We start from the raw sequence: 23,764 nt of genomic DNA on the forward strand, positions 1-23,764 counted from the left end.
TTAAGGTCCCAACTTATTATTTACTTGGTGATTTTCTGGGCCTGTTAAAACAAAAATCCCAGCCAAATACAAGCTTTACCAATTACACTCTGCCAATCCTAATTCCCCCCCTGCAGTTCCAAGAAGACACAGACTTCTCTGCGGTCGCATGATCCTCTTGTGCACTGTTAAGCAGCTCTGTTTTACCCGGCAAGCATCTGCATTTGAGCAGTCCGTGAAAGTGAAAGTGAAATCCCACCCTAGGCACGTTCCCATCTCATCTTCCTCCTCCAGAAAGCACCAGTTCCAATTAACAGCTTTGGTCTTTCCTGCAGACACCCAGGCATACACTTTCAAAGCATTGCAAGAAATGGTGCATACGCCTCCTCAGAAGGAAGCCGGGCTGCTACGGAGAAAACCTGCTTGCGGACTCCTGTCTGCAGTTCGAGGGTAAGTCTTTCCACAGGAGTTTCTCCTCTTATTAGCCAAATTGAGAAGAAAGACATTATATGTTTTGTGCCCCAGAGCGACAGAGGGCTTGTTTTCTAAACCTCTTTAGAGGCCCTCCATAGGGAATTAGTCACGGAGGTGAGTAATATCTACGATTTGAGAAAGCCTAGGAGAGTGAGTAGTCACTTGACAGGTTAACAGGAGCATGGAGCAGCTGCTATATTTAGGTGCCATTAGCACGCACATGTCTTCACACATTTCTACAGGCACACCTGTGTTTCAGTATGTCCAGAAGGCATGGGAAGGGAGCAGTTAAAAGCTGTACCTTTCCCACATTTCCCAGGGAGGGGGGTAAGAAATGAGGGGATTCTCTTCTCCCTGTCTTACCCCCACCCAAGTTTAGAGCCACTTAAATCCTGCAAGCAGACCTGACTTTTGTTCTTCATGATCACCACCTCCAGAGGCAGATAGGGTCAGTTCCATTCTAATCGGAAGAACAAGACAAAGATACAGACCGTATCTCGCTCCAGGTCTTCTGCCTGTGCGGACCTTGCCCCAGAGAGCAGCTTAGGTAATGCAAAAAAATGGAAAGTTCAGCCACTGGTTTTCAATTGCTTCCCATTTGCTGAATCTTAAAATATTTTCAGTGAAGGACTGGACCCACCCTTCTGGACTGAACTTACATTTCCTTCCAACAGGCCTGCTTTCCCTGATTATTTCCCAGAGACTTTTGGAGCCCATGCACCAGTGAGGATCAACAGACCAAAGGATGAGAAACAGTGATCTAGTCTGTGACAGTGACTCTTCAAAGCTGAGCTCCGAAGAGAGTGCTGAGCAACAGCTGGGGCAGTGACTAACCTCCAGATCTGAAACATACCTCTGCTGATCTACTGCTCCTGGGTTCTCACCACCTTAACGGATCAGGAAGAACATAGCGAGGTCAGGGACCTTGGCACGTCATTACATGCCAGCTTCAGAGCGCTGCAGTGGTACTGAATATGTCCCGCAATGGCGTGACACAGTGCACGATGACATTAGCTGGCCCTGCTGCGCTTACTACCGAAGGCAGAGATGTGGTAAGCGTTCATTCACGCTCCCCTCCTCTTTCCCCTCGGTGCCCCTCTCCCACCAATTCCTAAAGCCAACTGAAAACCATCACCCCTGCACCCTACAAGGTCCCTGTGCTTTCAGCTGTGTAAAAAGAGAAGCAAACCAAGCGGCAGCCACCACCCCCAGCTGCCTGGCTGCCTTGCCTGGGGGCCTTACATCTCCCCTCCAGCAGCCCCAGGATTCAGCCAGCCTTAAATGAGTCACCTTGCCCGTCTGGGTCTCTCCCAGGGCAGCGTGTGGGGGTGGAAGGGTTGGGGCTCATTGCAGGAATTTCCGCACAACCCTTTCCTAACCGCACCCCACTACAAGCAGCCAGCGAAGGAGATAGCAAACCGCAACGCTCACGGAGGAAAGGGAGAGAAACGAGAGGGGCAGAGATGAAGGGAAGAGAAAAGGAGCGGGGATACAGGGCCCCGTTGCGGTCTATCTGCTGTGCTGGGATGGTACTGGTACGGGGATCCCTAACGCAAACACAGCTCAGCAACAGTCCTGCCAGGGTAAGCTCCTACGTAAGGAGGGGAATGCAGTCTCTTTCAGATGGATTTAAATTATTTCTTTGGACTTCCCTCACTCCAGCTCAAAACAAAAACAGAATACAAATGTGAAAGTACAGCACAACATCACTTGGAACTCCACAACGTAGTCTCTGCACAGGCAAAACCAAATCAAAACCAAAAGCCACCACAAACACAAATTCTGATGGATACGTGGCGAAACAGCTAAAATAAGAGTTAATAAAGTCAGGGCCAAAATCTTACACCCGTTGGTTCTGGAGACACAAGATCAGGTCTGAGAGACAGCTCCTGAGAACTAAACGCCCTATTAAAATAAACAGGTATCAGATGGACAAATGCCTCCAGACATTTCAAAAGGCTCAGCTGAACCTCCCTCTGCACTGTATTCAGGCAGGTGAGCCATTCCCAAACAGGAAAAGGTAAGAGTAAAGCAATACCAGGCACTCCAACAGGCAGAGGTCTGGGTTTGTTTAGATACTGCGTGCCAGCCGGAACTCGAGAAAAATCCCCTCTGAAATCACATTTAAAGTTGGGAGGGCAAAAGAAAGGCAAGGAGTAGTATTTAAAAATACAAGTTAAATGAATAATAATCCCGGATTCTTTAGCAAAGACTGCAAAGGTGGAATTCAGCTGGAAAGAAATTCTGACCCCTTGGGAGGCCACTCGTTGTTCACTGATTTCCTGCAGCCTCCCGAGATGTTATTTACTGAGCCCAGGAGGTCAGCTGGAAGAAGGATAAGGGGAAGGAGATTAGAAGAGCTCCACCTCCCCTGGAGGAGGGATACCGCACAAAAGTGCCTTATTTTCAGGCAGATCTGTTGTGCTGGCATCACTGTTGCTGCCTTTCTGACCTTGGAACAACTAGAGAAGCAGCGAGTATGGTTTTTTAAATCAGGAACATGTAGCATGAGCTCCTGTGCTGTTGCCTCTCACCTGTTATCTCCTCCTCAGAGTCACCATCTAATTTTTATTCCCTCAACTGTCAATCTGCAGTCAGAGCACAGCTTACTTTTTCTTGAAAATAAAGTTATATGCTGTCTTCTCTGCAAGGAAGCAAAGCACAAGAAGACCAAAAAGTTTGCTAACTGCTCTGTCCTGTCCAACGGGCTGCTGTTCTGTCATTTGCAGGGAAAATAGCGTACAGGTGGCTGGGAAACTTGACAAGGAGGTACAAGGTAGCTCTCCTGTTTGATACACATCCTTGGAGTCTCCAGGACCTGCACTAAACTCTGTGTCTTCTGGCTCATCTCCAGCTGATCTCGTCCAGTCAAACACAGAATGCTCTCTAATTCTGGCTGAAAGTCAAATGCCTCATTACTTTTCCGAAGATGTCTCCCAGTATTCTATAAATTGTATCCCACCTCTCTCGCCCACTCGCTCATCTACTGGTTTCTTTCTTCAGTGTTGCCAGACGTGGGCTTTTTTCAGCCCCTTTTACACAGGTACACACCCTCCTTACCACTGTAGTTACCAACATACAGAGAAAGAGAGAGCATTTAAGTATCTTTATCACTGCAGCACATACTCCTGTCTAGATCATTATTATGTATTTTTGGCTGCAACAACAGCTAGGAGTCCCCAAACAGAACTCCATGGTGCTAGGTGCTGTAGGAACAGAACAAAGGACCAAACCTGACCCCAAGATTTCTGCTGCTTAAATAAAGACAACACTTGTAAAAATATTTGACAGCTGCTTAACCTTGTATTTCCCTGGCATTCTCCCTTCTTGCTGATTTTACTGCAAATGCAACAGTGGATATTTCATAGGGTGAAACAATTTCTTCTGAAGCATGTTTGCAACTGCTTTGTTATTTCCTGCTGGATTTTAGCCAGCGTTTCTGGTACCACAAAGAGATACATATGTATTTTTTAAACTAATTACTCAGAACAGCCATGTCACCTCATGCAACAGAAAGGGGCTACACTTGACCTTTAGTCAACAGGAAGGGAGCTCACGCTGCACTTTGCAGCAGCAGCTCTCTGCAGCCTATTAAGAGGTAATTCAGCAGTAACAAGGGAAAGAGAATTATCTCAAATACATTTCAGGCTGCTTTGGTCAAGAGTGCTTCACCCAAGTTGGGTAAATGCTCTCACTGTGCCTTTTGGCCTCCACCTGTAAGAACGTGAGGTTTTTCATATGCAAAACTTTGAAAAGGGCTGCAAACTCCTATGGGGTACTTGGGCCAGATGTGCCAAAAATTAATAACCAATGTAATGTTGTTTCTATAATTCTACTGATCACTATGGTCTGGGGGGGCCGGGGGGATGGGCTGGGTAGAGAGGGCAGGAGAAATCAGGAGCCAACATATTCTTTGTACCAAGCTATCCCTGCCTCAAAAGTCCACGGCAGTCTTAACAATCCTCTGCTGACAGTAAGGCTGAAAGTGGGGAAAGCTGAGACATGCTAATGCACATCCTTTTCCAAACCTTGCGGGTATCCTGCTGGGAGTTAACGCAGCATTAACTCCCACACCCTCCCCTTCATGGCTTTTAGTACACAGCAAGAAGAAGGAAAGGTCTCTTTAGGGCTGCCTGTAAGAAGTGCCACTACGACAGCTCACAAAGAGGGAGAGAGCTCTGTAAGCAAAGGTTTTGGGCCGTATCAGTTCCTGAACCTCTGCCTCATTTCCTCCAGGTCTAGGTGTTTTGCCTAGGCTGCCTGACCCCTCGCCTTTTCCCCTCCTTCTTCTTCCCAGGCAAACTTGGGCACAATTCTCTGCGCTCTGTTAACCCAGGAAGGCTTCACTTAGCGGCATGATACAGTTTCAGCTGAGGCTCTTGAGGTTTTTTTCTCACCCGATTTTCCATCTGGAATGACTAGCACACAGGGTGGGTATGGCCATTTATTTGCCCAAGGTCATGCAGCCAGTTAGGACTAGGTCCCCCCCCACCATGCAACCGAGGTCCATTGCTCTCGCTACTAGGTCAAAGAGTTTCACTAGCCACAGCTTCTTCCTCAATCCACCAGTGGCTTTTTTAGTGGCATCTTGCGACACGTTCAAATCACCACTCCGCAAAGGGTCTCCTTATCCTGCGGCCCTGGCAACCGCATCAGCGTGTAAAGCCAAATCCTACTGAAATCTCTAGACTCGGTGCCAAAAAATGGCTGAGAGTGAGAACAAGCTGCCCAGAGTACCGCATCCCTCAGACGGTCTGCACTGCACTCCCTTTTGTGTCTAGGCATAAACCTGGTTTGCAAAATCTCCAGGATAGGGGCTGTGTAGCTCAGTGATGCCGTTTGCATAGCACCTATGACAGCAAGACTGCAATCCACGTTAAGGATTCTCAAAGCTCTCCTCCTATAACATGAACTTGCAGTTCATGTACCCGCAAGAGCATTATGGTAAGGCTCAGCTCCCCGTCCTCCCCATGTTTTACCCTGGAATTAGATTGAACAGGTTTATGGTGCTGGAAGAGACCTGGTTAGGAAAAGGAGGGAGTGATGAGTTCAAGAGCGAGGGATAATCTAGATGGGCCAGAAAGGCAGTTTTGAATTTCTGACTGTATTTTTAATTAATTGCACGGCACTTAAGAGCCAATGACAGGTGTTCTATAAATCTAAAATAATTAAATAAAATAAGCATAAGCTAAATAACAGTTTTGTATGTGCCATGCATATTTAAATGTTCAAATCGTGAGTGTGATATTAATAAAATATATCAAAGTTCCCATTGATATAAACCAGATTTATTGTGCTATATATAGTACAGCTGGACCTTACAGCATCACAGAGGTGGCAAAAGCATAAAAATCTAATCTGTTTGTAGGCAAGCAGCCATATTCATGTTTGATGGGTTCACATGGACCGCCACAAAATACTGAAAGCCTAGCTTTATTTCCTCATTTTCAAAGATCTGTAATGAGCAACCGTTGCTGGCTTTCTGCATATGACATCTACAGAACCTTCTCTCCACACCTGATATGACTGGTGTGTAACACACTGCACATGTGTGCTTTGCATTTTGATGACTAACTCCTCTGGGGCAGCCTTCACCCCAGCACAGCACACTCCAGCCCACATCCCACACATTCACTGATAAACCATTTAAGCGTTCAGCCAGCCCTAAGCTGCTCTAATTCATGCCAGAGAACAAAAATGCTCTCAACTACCATGAAAGAGCCATATGAAAGAAAGTATCTTCCTTCGCCACCTTCTCCTTCCCATTGAGCTCTGCGCCGAGTGCCGCTCAGGTAAATCCCATGGATGCGATTTCCTTCCAAATAAACAAGTTGTTCCAATTATGCAAATTCCAAACTCCAGGAGAGATGAGGGCATCAGTGAAAGAAGAAAAGCGGAAGCCACTTACGTCTACCTCGGTATCTACAGCCAAAGCCAGTCTGGTGACACTGTCAGGAGCCTCAGGGACTGCGAAACAGGGGCTGAACTCCATTTCCAGCTCTTTTCCTGGATGATTACAAGGGGTCGTTTCCTCTCCCCATGCCCCACTTCTCCCTCATCTCTTCCATTTTTAAAACAGGGGGTTTCATATTGAGGGACAATAATGCAGCACCTAATATTGGTCACTTCCTTTTTTTGGCAGTAATAATGCTGCCCTCCTTCAAAAGCACAGCCTAGCTAACGTTATATTACAAAAGCAGCCAAAAAAGCCCCAAGAAACACACACATAAATGCCAGCATGTTTCAGAGTACTCTGTGGAGCAGACTGACTGATGTCACGCATCTTTTTCAGCTCTAATTACCAGGCTTCTCTGATCAAGGTAGAATTATTTGCTGATCAAGGATATTATTGATTCTAACTCGTTGCCCTACTGGGATCAGTCTGAATGACACAGTAGACCCCGACAGATTAAATACTGTCAGAACATTCCAGGGAAGCTCTGAGGAAAGATTCTCTTCCTGTTACTGCCTTAGCATATGTCAAGTTTCACAGCTCGTAGGATATCAAGATGTTTCATGCCAGCCAAGGCTAACAGCACAGCATCTTACTGCAAGCCAATGTTGGGGATGGTTCTCTGTACAGATGAATACAAGGCTTGTGAAGAGGGAGGTGGACGACGGGGTTATTTCCTCATTCTAGTAAGCGGTGAAGTTGAGACTTCCAGATATGCCGCATCTCCACCTCTCCTCTTGCACATATAACCCCATACTGACACCTTTCCAAGATCATTTAAAGCAAACGTCGAAGGAAGGCGGATTCGATTGTTTAAGGAGTTGCAAGCTTTGACAGAACGCACCGTGATCGCTTCTTTAGAGAATTCAAATATCACCTTGCTTCGTAATCTGGTGGCCAGACAGGAAGACTTGACCGGAAGATCAGGAGAAAACAAAAGCAGTCAGACAAGGAGTGTAAGCTAGAATAGCATCTAGGTGGGGAAAAAAGGCTTGGCTTTCACGAGAAAGCCACAAAGGTTGTTTTTTTGAAGCCCAACGCATCTATTCATTACCCGAGCCCGCAAGCTGTAAACACTCAGTCTGGCAAGCAGCATATACCACATTGAGAAGATGAAGAGAAAGCATCGTTCTCTTCCCAGAAGCCTAATGCACCACCAGCTGATCCACATGCCAGGTTTCCGATTAAACCAACACTGAACAACAGGAGGTAAAACGGCAGAAATCCCACTGGAGACATAAAGCACATACTAAGGAGTAACAGACTTTAAGACAGTTGGACACTTCATCAGCGTAATATGCGGTAAAGGGCCTTTGTAGTGGTGAAGGCCCATCCTCCCCCACCCATTATAAAGATCTTAATCTTAAATAATTGCACGTGTAATTTTAATAATTCCTTCATTCATTGGAGAGCTCCAAACTGGTTTGTAAACACTGGCTTATTAAGGACAGGAGGTAATAATGGTTTCAGTCCATTATTAGATGGGAATGGTAGAACTGTCAGAAACGCTAAAAAAGTAAGAACGTTCAGTAAATATTTTGTTTTTGCACTGGGAGAAAAAGCTAGCTCTAACATGGTATGAAAATGAAATACTTTTCATTCCAGCAGTGAATTAGGAGGTTTCCAAACAGAAACTTCTACAGTTATACAGTTTTAAACCAGCAGATTTAGATAACTTGCTCTCAGAGTTTCCCAGAGCTCTTTAGACACTTTACTCAGATTTTTAATGAGCCTCAGAACAATGAGGAAATACAAGGTAAATGGTAAAACATAGCACTGTGCTTGTATTTAAAAAGCATAAGCATAAGCAGAATAATCCAAGTAGTTTTATAACACCCAGGAGTAATAATGAAATAGAGGAAACTGGACAAGTAATAATGAATTAAAGGAGGGTGATATAATTTATGCAAATTAAAGCTTGTTAATGGAAAAGATGTTAAACTAATACATCTTTTTTGCTGAGACAATAGTGCTAGTGTAACGTGCTTAGATTTCTGCAAGTTATTTGATCGTGCACCACACAACTTTTTGAAGGAGAAATTAAGAACATTACAAGTCAACGTGGCGCAAATTACATTGATTAAAAGGTGATTAGAAGACCTCAGAGTATAAACATGTAACCAATTCTCCCTAATATTTTTATCGATGACCTGGAAGAAAACAAAGAGTCATCACTGATGGTTAAGACGGAGAATGTGTGAGCTAATGGCAAGTAAGGAAATCCCAGGGTCATGGACACGAAATAGCGTGGGCTAGTCGGTGAAGTTGGCATTTAAAAGCAGGGAATATTAACCCAGGAAAAAGTGACCCTGAAAAGGGTGCGAGAGTCAGGGTGGGAATCGGGTGAAGAGGTTTATCCTGGGCAATGCCCTAGCCATATCAATAACGTGGACATACGAAGCTGTTAGGAGACCAAGTGGCAGGAATGTGACACTGAACAAATTCAAATTAGCAATATCATCATCATTTCCTAAAAAGTTGGAGTAGTTACCCACTGAAACAATTTACTAGGGTCAACGCAGGACAGGACCAGGACATTTAATCAAGATTGGATGCTTTCCTTAAAAAGAAAAGTACAAAGATAAGCCACCATAAACAGGAACTGGTTTGGGGAAGTTCTTTTGCTTATTATAGTGCAAGAACTTAAGTTTGATGGTAACAGTGGTCTCTTGCCCTTTTAACCCATAAATCTAAATATTTCCATTTCCATATGCAACACCAGAGGTGCTCTCCCCAGCCTGTATATGGGGAAGCTGAATCACGGAAAGGTTAGTGCTTATGTTTCCAAAGGCCGTGCAAGGGTACAAAACACTGCAAAGATTCCTGATGTGAAAGGGGATAAAAGGCACGTGGGCCCTGAGAAAGTATGTTTCTGGGTAAGCCAAGTTCAACAACCCAAATAAGAAGCTGCATTTGAAAAAAAAGTTTGGAGAAAGCAGTGTGGGTTACCCTCAGCAGGGAAAAGGGCAGAGGCCCACACACCTGACTGCCAGCCCACAGCATTCACTACTCCACTCCACAAGTGAACAGAGCCAGTATATGCAGGACGATTATCATCAAGTACAGCTTCACAGAATTACTTTTACCAAAATTATTTCTGAGAAATCCATCACAGCAAGGTGAGACTTGAAAAAAACAGATCCACATTGCTGATGCAAACAGGTGCAGATCCACAGACTTCCAGCCCTGAATTACCAGCTCATTCATTTCAAGCCAAAAATGTTTTTAGGAATCACATTGTTAATTTGGGGATTAAAAAACCCCAGACAAAATGTACTACATTTTTATTTGGAATTAAAAGCATCCTTATAAGGAGCACGCAGGCTGCCATTCTCATTCTGGACGGGCTGCTGCTTGACTACTTTGAGACCACATGCCTGCAAAAACATCAGCTGTGGTGTTTGGAGCTGCACCTGAAGGACAGCACCACCACCAAAAAAAAAAAAATAAATCAGCCCTCTGCTCTGAAAGAGCCAATTTAGCCTGATAAAAAGCAAAACTGCTTGAGGGCCAGAACACACCAAATTTTCCATGCTCTGCTAGGTGTCCTCTGATGCACACTAAATTTTGATGCAAGCCATGCCAGTCTAAAGATGAAAAAGAAGTCAACAGAGTTAAACTGATGTAAATCTAGACTGATTGTGATCAAAGTCCAATCCTGCATTCACACTGCCATGCTTATTTCAACCCACATTTACTTTAGATCAGAAGATGATATTATCTATCCTATTGCAGCTAAGCAGGAACATGCCAGGCATGGGTGAGGTCCCAACAGTTTTAGGCATTGAACACATAAGGAACAAAAAACTACCCAGCCATTCACAATATACAACTTATTTTCTGTCTTTTTTTTTTTTTTCAACTGACCCTAAAACACTGCAATACTTAAGACTGATGGCGCACAATTTTTAAGTAACACTACTATTGTAAACTCTAGTTCACTGAACCATCACTGAAGAATCTTGTAGTGCCTTCCTTTGTAAGTGTACTTTACGGTTAAGTGGGTGAATCACAAGGGGGAAATAAAAGAGGAATTGATATCATAGTCCCCTCTGGGGAAAAAAAAAAAAAAAAAAAGGTATGTTTGTGTGGTTCACCCCATGTCACAGAAAAAGAGATCTCAAGAATCACAGCTGTGACGAATGGTGGGAAAAGGTATTGATCTAAAAGAATTCATTTTTACTATAAGGGCTGGTACTTTTACTTATTTCATAAAGGTCTGGCATCAAATCACTGTGAATTTCAGGATTATCTAATTCTATCTAATCTCATTCAATCACTGATGCTCCAGACTGTAGCAGAAAGGAATGCTTGCCCTTTCCCGTCTTCAGGGGCTATCTCCGGTTACCCTAGCAACACAGCAAAAGCAGCTTCAACAGAGCTGAGTACCACCTATCACATTCATCTCCAGATAAAAAGAAAGGATGGGGTTACAAGGGAGTTTTTGCAATTTGATGGGTAGAGATAGGCAGAACAGCAGCTACCATTGGAGTGGAATCTACTCATAACTCTGAATTAGCAAGGCCCCAGAGACTTGGTGATAAATACAAGCTCCTAGGGGTAAGACACTCAGAGACAGCAAACTAGTCTGGTAAAGCGGTCCGCTTACTCTCAAAAGGAAAAAGTTTTATACTAAGAAGCTGTGGTGATTAAGAGGCCAAAGTTAACTGAAGCTGTTTAAAATCCCAGAGCTGCTTTTTAAATTATCTGAAATAATCATACCTCCCAGCACTAAACTGGAAATCAACTACAAGCAAACGCACTACTTTGTTGCAGTGTCTTCATTACTTCAGAAGATGTATCTTCTAGACCAAAAGGCTTCTATAACCAAAAGGTCTCAAGTTTTCCTGCTTCTTAATTCTCTGGAAACCATTCAAAAAAGTTCCACCTTCCTGATTGATTAGCACAATGCAAGAAATAAGGAGTACTGCCCATCATCTTACATCTTAAGACAGAAGACGCTGTTACTTTCAGAACGTTGATTAAACCTTACTACGAAGTCATTTTTTTTTCCATTTTACAATGTGATAAAACAAAAGGCCACATCAAGGCACAGGGGGTTTTTATATGAGCGAGCGTCAGCGCAGAATTCGCTCACAGGCAACTGCCTTCAATTTGCACTGAGGCACAACAAGACCTCTTGCTCCACGGCACTGCCCCTACATTACTTTCAAAGAGCTGAGCTCTGGATGTGTGCTGCTATTTAGCCGAATACACGGGACACCTCTACCAGCAAAAGCTGCTGCAGCGGCACACATGCAGATGAAGAACACCTTCCTCTGGCAAGCGCCCCATGAAAAAAGCAAGGCTGTTTGTACGAGCCCCTGATCTAATGGCACAGTACGGCAGCCGTGGGGACGACCGCCTTCGCTGACGTCTGTAAGCCTTCCACCAAGGTGAGACTCCCTCCAACGACCTGGCTTGTTGGCGAACGCTGGCGCAAGTTTCCTTCTAGCTGAAGATATGAAAGATGAAAAAAGCCTACTTTGCATACCGACTGAAGCTCTTTTGACGTCTTAAAATGAGGGATTTGATGTGCAGGATTTTTTTTGTACAGGTAATCAAAGAACAGGGCAAATTTGGGCTTGATGGTATTCCCAGATTCTGTGGCTTTGTATGCATGTGCAAAATAAAGTGAAATCAGTAAAAGCTAAAAGTCCCACCTTGACTAGAGGTAAAATAAATGAGCGAGAACCTTTCTTTCCCTGCTTGGGAATTCCCTCCATCCATCCCTCCTCGTCCTCAGACATGTCACAAGAAAATCCTATATCAGATCATATTTATGACCCAGGGGAATGTGTAATTTCCTCTCTGTTCTCCCTGGTTTTGTTAAAATAACAGAGCCAAAAATAAAAAAAAAAGGAAATGCATAGCTCCAACAGTGGAGGTGGTACATACAGGAGATTTACCTTCACACAAGAGCAGTATGAGAGTAAAGCAGAGGTGCTAAAGATGTTCTCGTTTTATTTACGAAACTGCACATGATCCCTGCAACAGTAAATAACTCTTCAGGAGATGTCTTTCATTGCCCTCAATTGGAAAACACAACCTGGGGACACAGAGCCCTATAATGAGTTTTTCACTGACATCTACCAGAAGTGAGGAACGTGGGCATCTCTAGACAGAAAAAAGCCCTGAAATGGTGACAATGGTGATTCTTCAGCTGTTGAGTAAGAGAAGATGATGCATTTCAATATAAGAAGGAAGAAGGGAGAGAAGAGGACATAGATGCCAAACAAGAATCTGCTGTGTAGCAAGATGTTTTCTAGATAAAGGAAATAGACTGTGCATAAGAGAAACAGAGTAAGACAGTGCAGAAGGGAAAAAAAACCAAAAAAAAAAAAAAACAACAAAAAAAACCCAACCCAAACAAAAGACCACAAAAACAAACAAACAAACAAAGATAGAAAAAGGAAAAAAAAAAAAATATAGACAAAACAAAGTGATTTTGCAAGCATAAAATTGTGACCTAGCGTTTCTTCATTAAAAACAGAGCGGATCTCTTTTCCAAAGTCTAGAGCCAGCAGGAAACTGCTTCTCTGTTCTCCCTGTCCCATAACTGAACCGGAACAAGCGATCTGAAGAGTGCATCATCTCTGCAAACTTGAACTAGTTGATAGTTTTAAACCTCAGGAAAAGAAAAATGACAAAGTTTATGAGAGAGTTAATTCTGATCCTTTAGTCACCTCTGCCATTGAGATCCCATGTTCACTAAAGGCATTTGCCACCAGGCTCCAAATTAGCACTGATCCCTTTGAATAAGGCCAGCAAGTTTGGACATAGACCACTGCAAATTAAAACCAGGTGTCCGTGCCCTGAAGCAGTAGAGACAGCCTTAAGCAGTTTAATGACATCTCTAAATAATTTTGACAGCAAAATTACTTATCCTATGTCACCTTTACACTGCCCTTGACACACCGCTAACAAGATGATGTTGCTTTCCCTGCTTCTATATATTTATTTATCTATCTTTCTTCCCATGCTTAACGTTCTTTTCCTCAGACCAGTAGATTTTCTAGACCTGATGGAGTACAGTGCAATTCACCAGGCAAGCGGTGCTAGCTGCAAAGCCCATCCTGCATCTGCTGACTTAGCATGTAAAACATACTCCCACAGGGGCTGAGGGCTCGGAAACTGCCTCTTCCCACAACTGAGCCCACCGGAGAACACACCGCCACAGTGCCAGAAACGACACTGTCTTGGCTCTTCCAGAGAACCGACACCACGCAGAAGTCTGCGGGACAAGGAAAGCCCCTCTGCAGCCTTTATGGAATCCCAGCAGGAGGAAGTAACGCTCGCTCCAAGCAGAATCCCTCATACGTGCCAACCTCGGCATAAATACTCTTTCACCCTCTTTCAGGGAGGGTTAGCTTGGCCCGTTATTCACAAACACCTCAGAAACACTAAACTGAACTCGCAGATGGATCTTCCTCTGCCCTTCCATCATGCAAGACCTTTTGCATTCACTTTCTCATCATTGCTCACTGGAACAGCAGAGATCTTCACTACAGCTCTTGCGCTACAGCAAACCTCCCCCATTTGGAACTCCTCAAAACCCGCTGTAAGATAAAATTATTTTCCTAAGCCGTAGCTGCTTATACATCTCTGCTGTTCACTCACAAGACTGCAATCCAATTAATATTTTCCTTTCCAGAGGGTATGTAATAATCCACAAAATTAAATCCTGCAGTATTGTGCTGGCACTCTTAGTGCCATTGATCTGGATTTGTTCTGCCTCTGCGTAAAATAATAGTAATTTTATTGGTGTAACACCCATCTTCCAAATCTCTGACAGTGGACATCACCAGGCAATTGCAGCGTGCCCCGTTCATGAGCTGAGTTTGAGGACCATTAGGAATAACTTCCAATGCAGAACACATTCAGGAGCACCTCTCCTACCCACACCGATTCCCATTTCAAGCTGACAGTTTTCCCCTCTGAAGTGCTGTACGATCCAACAGCCGTTGATTTTAGGGACCCTTCTGTTGAGAGAAGGAGACAGACATGTTCCCACTGCCCTCAGATTAGAAACCCTTGCAAGCTGACGCTGTGGACTCAAACCCTGCACCTCTCCCCAGTGCTGGATGGGATGCCCGAGTCTCTTGCCCCATTTAAGAGCACAACGTACCTTATCTTCAGTTCCTCTATAAAGGTGGTGTCTGACAGATTTTGAATAAACTTTTGCTAAGCGTTGAACTTTAACTCACAAGTTTGCAGTGCAACACACACACTCTAAAAATCACCTGAGTGAAGTCCACTAAAAAATAAAACCGAGCAAAAAACCCACAAAGAAACAAAAAACCCCCAACCAACTCAGAAAACTCCAACAAATGCTAGCCTAAACTAAAATGTGCTGGATTAAAAGCAACAATCCAAATCAGCATGAAACCACAAATAAAAATCAACAGACTGTGCCAAAGACCTTGGGGGGATAAAAAGGTTTATAAGTCTGCTTTACAGAGGGGCTTTTTCCACATTCATAAGGCAGTCCCCAGAGACACGAAGGCAAAGTTATGAAAACAGTCCCCTTCACATAAACCCCAAGATTCTCCAGCTCCAATCCTTAAGTCCACAGCAGCTCAGAAAGGAACCTAAATCTAATCTATTCGGTTAGAAGTAAAATTTCAGACTTAATCCTGCCTCTACAGGCAGCCAACTCAATTTTCCAGCAGGCAAAGTCCTCTTCTCATAGGAAAGTGCTCTTAGAAGACTCATGTCTCCCGAGGAGACTCCCCGTTTTGGGCCAGCCTCTGAATTTGGATCCCACAACACAGGGATCTACTCAGTAGCCCAGGGATCTCCCTTTCCCCCATCCCGTGCAGCTCCGATTCCTGGCTTTCCAGGCAAACTTCGGAGCAGCCCGGTGGCCACGAGGGCATCACTGGGGAAGGGCAATGAATGCAGCTGCAGCCAGAACCCACACAAAGCCACAATTTGGGGGAGATGCGGAGCTGCCTTCCACCCCTGCACCTCTGAAGCAGGGAGACAGGAGAATGCTCAGAAATCTTAGGGCTAAATAACAGAGAATCCGCCGATTACTGGCATTCTCTTTTCTAAGTAAGCAGATAGTTACTTTTTCCGTCCTTGACAAGGTCTTGGACTAATGCCTTAACCTCAGGGGCATCAAAAGAAAACAACAGCGATGACGATGAAAAGCAAAAAGCAGCAAATAGAAAGAATCACATATAACTCAAATCAGGAGCAAAACACAGCCCCGGTAAGCAAATGAATTACTATTGTCATCGACCAAGTTATGCGCAATTACCACGTGTCTTGGCATGCGACGAAGGAAATGGGGTAAAAAACCAAAAAATTCTAACGTGCTTTTTGTTGTTGTTTTGTTTGAATATGGCCATATCATGAAAGCTTTTTGAAAGCTCGCCTTTCCTTCTTTACCTGTGACCCAAACGCCATACTCCAACATGGGCTACCTTTCAAACAGACACCTGGTCCAAGAAAAGATGACGAGCACCTAATGTCCAGTCCTAACGCACTTTCAGAGGCAGCATGACTAGTATGAAAAACACAGTACGGGTCACGCTCTGTCTGATAAGGGAAACAATCAAAGCGTACCTATCGTAAGAAATGCCCTTCCTCTGTTACACTGGATACGTGATGCTGGACTTTGCAAATCAAAGATACTTTGGTTTAGCAATAAAGATTTTAGTGCTGTTCTCAAGACCATTAGGTTTCCCCCTCCCGCTGGCTCAAAAGACCACTGCCGGTGAGCACACTTTCAAGACCAGCCCTGGCTGCGGGTTTGAAAGCGGAGACGGAGAGAGCGCGTGAGTGGTATTTGGAGCACAGAGGGAAGTTTGACGGGGACAGAGGGAACCCTGTAGTGAATGGGTTTCACCAGAATAGACCGGAATCCATCCGGGGCTCCAAACGACATGAACTGTGTCTGCCCAGAACTGACAAGTACGAACATGGGGGAAGACCCCTGTTCACATCTGACAACTTACTTGGTGACGGCCTGGCATCCTGTACCTCCAAAAAACGGAAGGGACTGAGACCTGTGGCATTTCTCCCCTCCGGCTGTGAAAAACCTCGGGTGCAAAGGCTGGCGTACAAACACAACGGGACAGGAAAACCGGACGCAGTGTCACTCTCCAGAAGGGCACGGGGTGGGGTGAGCACCCAGTGCCCCATTCCCCACCTCCGCAGAGCTGGGGAGCCCAGCAGCCAGCCCCCCCACCACGCAGGCACCCCTTCCCCGCCAAAACCTGTCCCATACTAACTGCCCCCCCGCCCCGGGAAGGACGGCTCTGCCCTTCCAGCCCCCCAAAGCGGCACAGAAGATGCCCTCCCCAGCCCCGGAGGGCGACTTCTGCACACACACCACCACCCCCACCCCCCCCCGCCATTCCCGGGGGTCCTCCCTTCATCCACCGCCCCCCCCCCCCAAGCTCGGCGCGACCCTGCGGGCCCAGAGGAGGCCCTCCCGCATCCCCCCTGCCTTCCCCCCCGCGGCCGGCAGCGGCTCCCGGCTCCGCTCCCCGGCGGCCCCGCCGCTGATTGATGGATGCCGGCGCGGGGGCGGCCGCGGCCGCTGCCCGGGGGAGGAGGCGCCAGGGCGGCCGGCGCGACGCGGCTGCTTTCCCCCCCCCCCTCCCTCCCTCCTCCTCCTCCTCCTCCTCCTCCTCCGCCTCGCAGGAAACCGGCGGTCGGTTGGCGGAGCTGGCCCCGGCGCCGGCCGCTGTCTGCAGCTGCAGCAAACGAGCTGCGACGGGGCGGCGGGGGGCGGCGGAGCCGGGCTCGGCGGGAGCCGGGCGCCGCTTTCCCCGACCGCCGCGGGGGCGCCCCCGGCACCGCGGCCGGGGCGGGGGAGGCGAGGCGCCAGCCCCGGGGTGGAGGGGGGGCCCGGGGGCCGCTGCCCGGCTGTTTCGGTGCTCGCCGAGGTGGGACGGCGACGGGGACGGGGACGGGGCTGGGGATTGGGGGCGTCCCGCCCGCCGGGCTCGGTTTTATTGCGGGGAGCCGGAGCAGCTGGTAACAAGTCAGGCACGGGGAGGGGGCTGCGGGGGGGGGGGGGTCGTGCGAGGCTCCGCTCTGGTTCCTCAGACGTGTTTTCCAACCCGGCTCTGTGGCACGATGCAATTTCCTTTCCAGATCAACCCCTCCTCTCCCCAGCCCCCGAAGAGACCCAGACTGGGCCTCAGAACAGTCGCTGCTGTTGATTAAAGCTCCTGACATTACCAGGCTGACTGGACGAGGCTGGCAGGGCTCGATAAATTGGATGTAACCTTTCCCGAAGGAAGAGCCTGGCCGGGTCCTTGGAGCGCTTCCTTCTCGGCCTGCAGTTAGCAGATGGGGGGAGATGCTGATGCCTGCAAGCAGCTGGCTTGCCCCGTTACAAAGGCAATGCTTGAGTTTTTCTGGCCTGTGCCCGCTGTCCAAGGACTGATTTCGGATCAGTAGAACCAGCTGCTGACAGGATCAGCTCCCCGTCTCCGCACCCCCCCGCCATGTGATAACGCAGTAGCACAAGGACCCAGGCATTGCAAGTCTCTGCGTACCTACGCTATAAAATATAAAGCAGTCTACACTGGAGGAGAAGCAGCCCTCTGATCTCAGTGGTGCTTAAACCGGTGACCGCTAAACGGGGAAAGATAAACTGTGCCCGATTTTTAATCCTCCTTCTTGTGTAGCTGTTTTTTGAATGTGCAGTGCATGTAGCTGTGACAAGGCACTACCAAAAGATTTCAGGTTCAAAACGTGGAGTTGGCGTTTGGTCAGGTCTATACTGTAATTACAGCACAGAAAATGCAGCAAGCACCGAGAAACAGAGTTCTGATAAAAGCTCTCATTGGGTTTTGTCCCTCGCTGTGCAAATTCTGACATCAAAACCCCCGCTAACAAATTTATACAGCTGGGGAAGCAGTAGGAGGCAAGTCCAGATGGATTTATTTCTCCTTTCCCAAAACTGTATCAACCCCTCTTTTCCTCTGTCTGAACTTCTCAAATTCAGTCCTATTTTAAAAGACACTTGTTTCACGCAAAGCTGCCTTCCCATCTGTAAATGCATAGTATCCCCGTGCAAGTATTAAAAAACGTTGCTGCTAGGAAAGCGCGATGTGTCATTTTGGCTACCACCTAACGCAACTTGGTACCTAGAAAGTGACCAGTAGACAGCGTCATCTGGCCAAACGCTTCTCAACACCACCAGCAACCGTGGCACATCCCTTTGGTCTGCAGACCCCTGCTCGTTGGCCTCTGATCCACACGACTGGTAGCTAAAGCATGTGCAAAAATCAAAACTGGAGAAAGCTTATTACACTGCGTTCCTGAGTTTGCCCCGTAAACTCAGAGGAACTACAAGAGTCCGTCAGAAAAGCCAGGTTTCAGTCTATCTGGTTTGCTGGGTTTAAAATACCACGGCAATGCTGCAATATAACTATTAACTTGTAAGCTCGATGGGCAGTTATTGCTTTGCTATGGACCGCTGCGACACAAAACAGACGCAAGAGACTCGCATCGCAGAGATGGTATCTTCACATTCATTTATGTAACTGTTGATTATTGCTCTAAGCCCCTTCCCGTGTGAATGTGTATATTTGTATACATAAGCACGCATGCACATACATACTAAGCAGAAATAATTTAAATTCACCATTCTGCCTGCCGTGCAGAATCATAAAGATACTGCACGTTGAAAAGAGATTGTCCATTCGATCTCAAAGAAACAATAAAAGAAAAAATGGTTGATTTCGGTGGATTAAAGTACATAAATTTCCAGCTGCATCTGTTTCCGCAGTGCTACTGACAATGTTTTAAGTCATGGTGTTTTTCTGAGACCGAGACCTGCTTTAGTTCCACAAACCGACAGCTTTGCCGTCCCGTTTAGATGTTATTGTATTTTATGGTTCTTTTTACACATGATGCACTGTTTTTCATGCCTTAGTTTACTACGATTTCAGTATTTATTTCAGATTCAGATTTATTTATAGCACCAACATCTTTTTCGTGAAAATGTTGATGTTGTATAGAGATTTTGAAAGTCTCGGGACAAAGGCAGACAGCAGAAAGCACAAGGAACTTCAAAGTTGGGAAGAAAAGACCCACAAAAGCCGTAACTGTGACCTATGATGTGAATGTTGTAGAAGTTGTAAGCTTTTAAGATGAGCTTGTTCCTCCTTCAGTTTACCTAACAGAAATTCACCAATGGTTTGTAAACTGTGGCCGTTCTGACTCTAACACGTGGGTGCAATTGTAATTCCCCTTTGCTTTATTTAGCCCTTTTGCACCTCTGCACAATACACAAAAATGAAGGGATGAGAATAGGGAAGAGGCTGCCAAATGCTTTGCGTATAGACAGCTCCCCCTTAAAACCATACAATCACGCTGTGTGTTGCATCCTTTCGGTCAAACACTGCTCTTCCCATCTGCTCTGTTTGCAAACTCCTCTTCTGCTAGCCTTTAACTAGACTGCAGGTACACTCGCAGTGCAAGCAGTGCTCTGGCAAAGACTCAATGACTGACAGTTCCTAGCCCTCAGAGATCACGGTTTCATGATCACGGAAGCAAAGGGATTTTTTTTTTTTAAGGGAAGGAGGCGGAGGAGAGGGGAGATGTCTTAACTAAAGCACATAGTTTAACAATAATCTTACCACTGGAGACGAAATTCGACACCCAGGGCAATCACAGATTGGAGGATGTACCTGTAAGATTCCTTTGGACATAAGAGTCTTCAAACTTTTCCCTGGATGCGGAGGAGAAGAAAAAGAAGAAGAAGAGAAAGGATCACCACCTTTATAAAAGGAAAGTATTGGGGGGTGGGGGGGAAGAGAAGCACGCGTCTCCTTCCATACAAACACCCCTCCCCTCGCCTGCCTGCCTGCCTACCAGCACCCACCCACCCCTCACCCCCGCCTGCCCCTTCACCGAACTTTCTCCCCTGCAGACAACCGTGGAAAGGAGCGCCGGACGCAACCCTCCTTAGCCCCTGCCTAACCTCGGTACCAACGCTCCCGCAGCCTGGAGAGAGCCGAGCCCAGGAGGCGCAGCCGGAGCCCGGGCGCAGGGGCCGGCCCGCGCAACCTGCGCCTACCCGCGCGGGGCTCCGCGCTGCCCACGCCGGGCTCGGCGCTGCCCACGCCACCCGGCGCCGCCAGCCCCACGCCGGGGGACGGCCCGTGCGAGCGGGGCAGCCCGCTCGGCGCCTTCCCCCCCCCCCCCCCCCCTTGCTCCTCCGTCCGTTTCACCTCGGTCCTCCTGACTCACCCCAGAGGAATTGAGATTTCCCGAAGGCAGCCGGGAGCCCAGTAATAAAAGAAACAGAAGAGATGAGTGGAGTAACGCCAATTAGCGCGGCCCCCGAAGTTAGTCCCCTTTTCTCTGGCGATCGATAAACAAGGCGAGGTGTCAGTCACCTCCTAATAGCTCCTCAGACCCCTGAGCTGACACCTCCAGCTCTCGCCTAATTACGTGTCGCATCGGCTCTGGTCTCCCGCGGGAACCCCCCCCCCCCCCCCCCCGGCTCGTCTCCCCCGCCCCCCCGGCCCCCGCTCCTCCGGCCCGCAGGGCCAAGCCGGGGCCCCGCTCTCCACCTGCCGCCTGCACCAGCAGCTCCGCCGCGCCAGCCCCGGTGCCGGGACTGCGGCGCTGGCTCGGGCTGCACCGCAGGCGGGAGGGGAGGGGAGGGAGGCAGGGCAGGCTCCCGTCAGCAGCCGCCAGCGCCGCGGAGGTCCCGCGCCACCCAGCTGCGAGGGGAACACCCCCCCCCCCCCCTTCCTCCTCCTCCTCCTCCCCGTCCGCCCCGCCCGCCACCCCGCCGGTGCCTGTCCTCACCCGGCGCGACGGGGCTGCGCACTGCCGCTCCCCGCGGCGCCGAGGCTCTGCCCGCCGTCGCCGCCGCCGCCGCCGGCGGCAGGCACGGCCGGCTCCGCGCCCCGCCGCCACCGCGGAGAAAGAAGAGCCGCTGGGCGCGGAGTGGCGTGGGCGCTAACCTCGCACCCCGCAATTTGCCCGCTGTTCAAAGCTCTGCCCGCGCGAAATGAAACTTCTCTCCAGAAGAGAGGAGCCCCCCCCCACCCCCCCGCCGCCGCCTCACCCCCCACCCCTTATTCCCCCCCCCCCCCCCCCCCCCAAGCAACTGTTCCCAAATCGCTCGGAAAACTTCGCCGCTCTCCGGAGAGCCCGGTACCGGGGCGCTCGGCGAGGGGAGCCGGTAGAGAGGGACCGGGGGTGCGTGGGGGAGAGGGGGGGGGGGGGGGCACGGCCACAGGAGATCAGGTCCTGAGCTCTCCCCCGTGCGAACGCTAATAGGCGGTAAGCCTTCCCCCCCCCCCCCCCCCCCGCCCCGGGATCCTGCTCCCAAAGCATGGGGGGCGAGAGGGAGGATGCTAAGGCAAAGCGGAGCAGCGTGGGGACCCCGGCACAAGCCGAGTGGCGAGCAGCGCCTTTACCTTTGTGCCTGATGCTGCGCTTCCAGTCCTTGGCCGTCTCCCTGCCGCTGACAAACTGGAACTCGTTGGGGGTGAGCCACTCTCCCCGGTACCGGATAGAGGGTCCTTTGCTCCCCTGGCACAACTTATTGATGTAGAGCAGCGCCTTGTTCTCCCCGCACTCCACCTCGATGCAAGGCTCTCCGTTGTCAAAGAAGGGCTGGAAATCCGGGATGGAGGAAAACCTCTCCAGCATCAGGTCCTCGGGGAGGTGGTGGGGGTGGGGGGGGTGGGGGGGGGTGGGGGTGGGGGGTCTCGTGGAAGCCCAGGTACGCGCGGTGGGCAAAGATCTGGTCGTAAGCCGGCGGGTGCGGGGTTACCACCGGAATGGCAGCGGCGGCCAGAGGGGCGAGATAGTCAGGTAAGGTTTCCATGGGCTGGTTAAAAGCTGCCAGGGCCATCTCTTCCCTGTCAAGTCGCTCCTTCTTGATAGCAGGCATGGTGCTGCTGCGCTCCCCGTGCGCCCTCGTCTCTCCAAAGCACAGTGGCTCTAACGTCTCCGGTTCAACTTGCCCCCGCTCTGGCTGGAGTTTGGATGAAATGCGCCAGCAGCAGCAGCAGCAGCAACACAAGCACCTTTGGCGCTCGGGTGCCGGAGGTGGCTGGTATCCCCCGGAGCAGCCCGCTAACAAATCTCCTGGGCTGGCTCCCCAGCAGAGCTGTCTGGGATCCCTCTCCCACGGAGAGGCTAATGTACCGTAGACCCGGGAGCTGCTGTGTGGCTCGCAGATCTGCCCCTCCGGACTAATACCTGACATCTCGGAGAGGTCTCTGCTGCCGTAGACATTATTTTGGTTTTAAAAAAAAAAAAAAAAAAAAAAAAAAAAAAAAAAAGCAAAGCTTATTGATTCCCCTAGATCGACCCACCTTCTCACCAGGCTGGAGGGTTCCCCGCCGCCCACCCAGCCCCCTTTCACCCTCCTCCCCCCCCCCCTTCCTTCCTTTAACCTGACACCTGGTTTATTTATTTATATGCAATAATTAAAATTAAACGCTGCGCCCCCGCCGCCACTCCGCCATCCCCTCCCCTCCGCCGCCGGCGCCCGCCGGGCGCAGAGAGGACGCAGCCCCCGGCCGGTGCCGGCTCTGCCTGTTCTGCCCGCGGGGCTCCCAGCCACCCGGGCGGAGAAGTTTCCCGGGGGCCGCCCACCTTCACCTGCAAAGTGCAGACTCGCCCCGCTCCCACCGGAGGCTTTATGATCACTGCGAGTTGGTATTTAATTTCCACTCCTGCGCAAAATTTTAAAAACCAGGGTATTACGTTACATATAGCTCTGTGTGTGTATATATACACACACACGCACGCACGCACAGAGACACACAGACATACACATTTCTATCCCCGCGAGCTCCTGCCACCGCAGGGCTTGCGCTCCTACACCGCTGCCCCCAGACCCTAAATGCCTCGCTGTGTTGGGCTACTGGGCCGGGCTCCCCCCCCCGTTCCCCCCCGAGCCGGGCCAGACATATATTGATCTGTGCTCACAAGTCACAGTATAGTTCAGAGACTCTGACCAAACAAGATTTCCCTCCGCCGCCGCCGCTTCTCCAACTTGGCCCATTTAAAACGGCAGCAGAGGCGCTTGCAAGCGCCGCGCCGGCGGCGGCGGGCAGAGGGGGTTGAGCGACGGACGGCGGGGCCAGCGCCGCGGCCGCGCCAGGAGCCGCCAGCCCGGCGGGGCGGCCCGGAGGCTCCCCGCCAGCCCCGGGGGCTCCCCGCCAGCCCCGGGGGCACCCCGCCAGCCCTCGGGGCACGGGCACCCTGCCGGGCGGGTGCAGATCCCTCTGGATTCCCGTGGGCACTGCCATGCGGGAATAGCCGCCGCTCGCTCTCCTTGGCAAGACTCCTGTTGTGACCAGCTACACCTTGAGAAGGCAGGCTAGAGCCTTCTCTTTTCCCGTCTAGTGATGT

At 49.2% G+C, this 23,764-nt stretch overlaps 1 protein-coding gene across 1 annotated transcript in view; it reads right to left on the reverse strand.

Moving 5' to 3' along the window:
- SAMD11 (sterile alpha motif domain containing 11) overlaps positions 1–22,679 on the reverse strand; it is a 125,730-nt gene extending 103,051 nt beyond the window's left edge. Inside the window, 3 exon segments of the mRNA XM_049817048.1 lie at positions 20,017–20,108; positions 21,814–22,087; positions 22,089–22,679. Coding sequence (XP_049673005.1) covers positions 20,017–20,108; positions 21,814–22,087; positions 22,089–22,610 — 888 coding nt within the window. The 5' untranslated portion in view covers positions 22,611–22,679.
- Positions 22,680–23,764: the final 1,085 nt, after the last annotated feature.

This window comes from Accipiter gentilis, chromosome 1 (genome assembly GCF_929443795.1).
Source record: "Accipiter gentilis chromosome 1, bAccGen1.1, whole genome shotgun sequence".
In the NCBI taxonomy this organism is placed as follows: Eukaryota; Metazoa; Chordata; class Aves; order Accipitriformes; family Accipitridae; genus Astur; species Astur gentilis.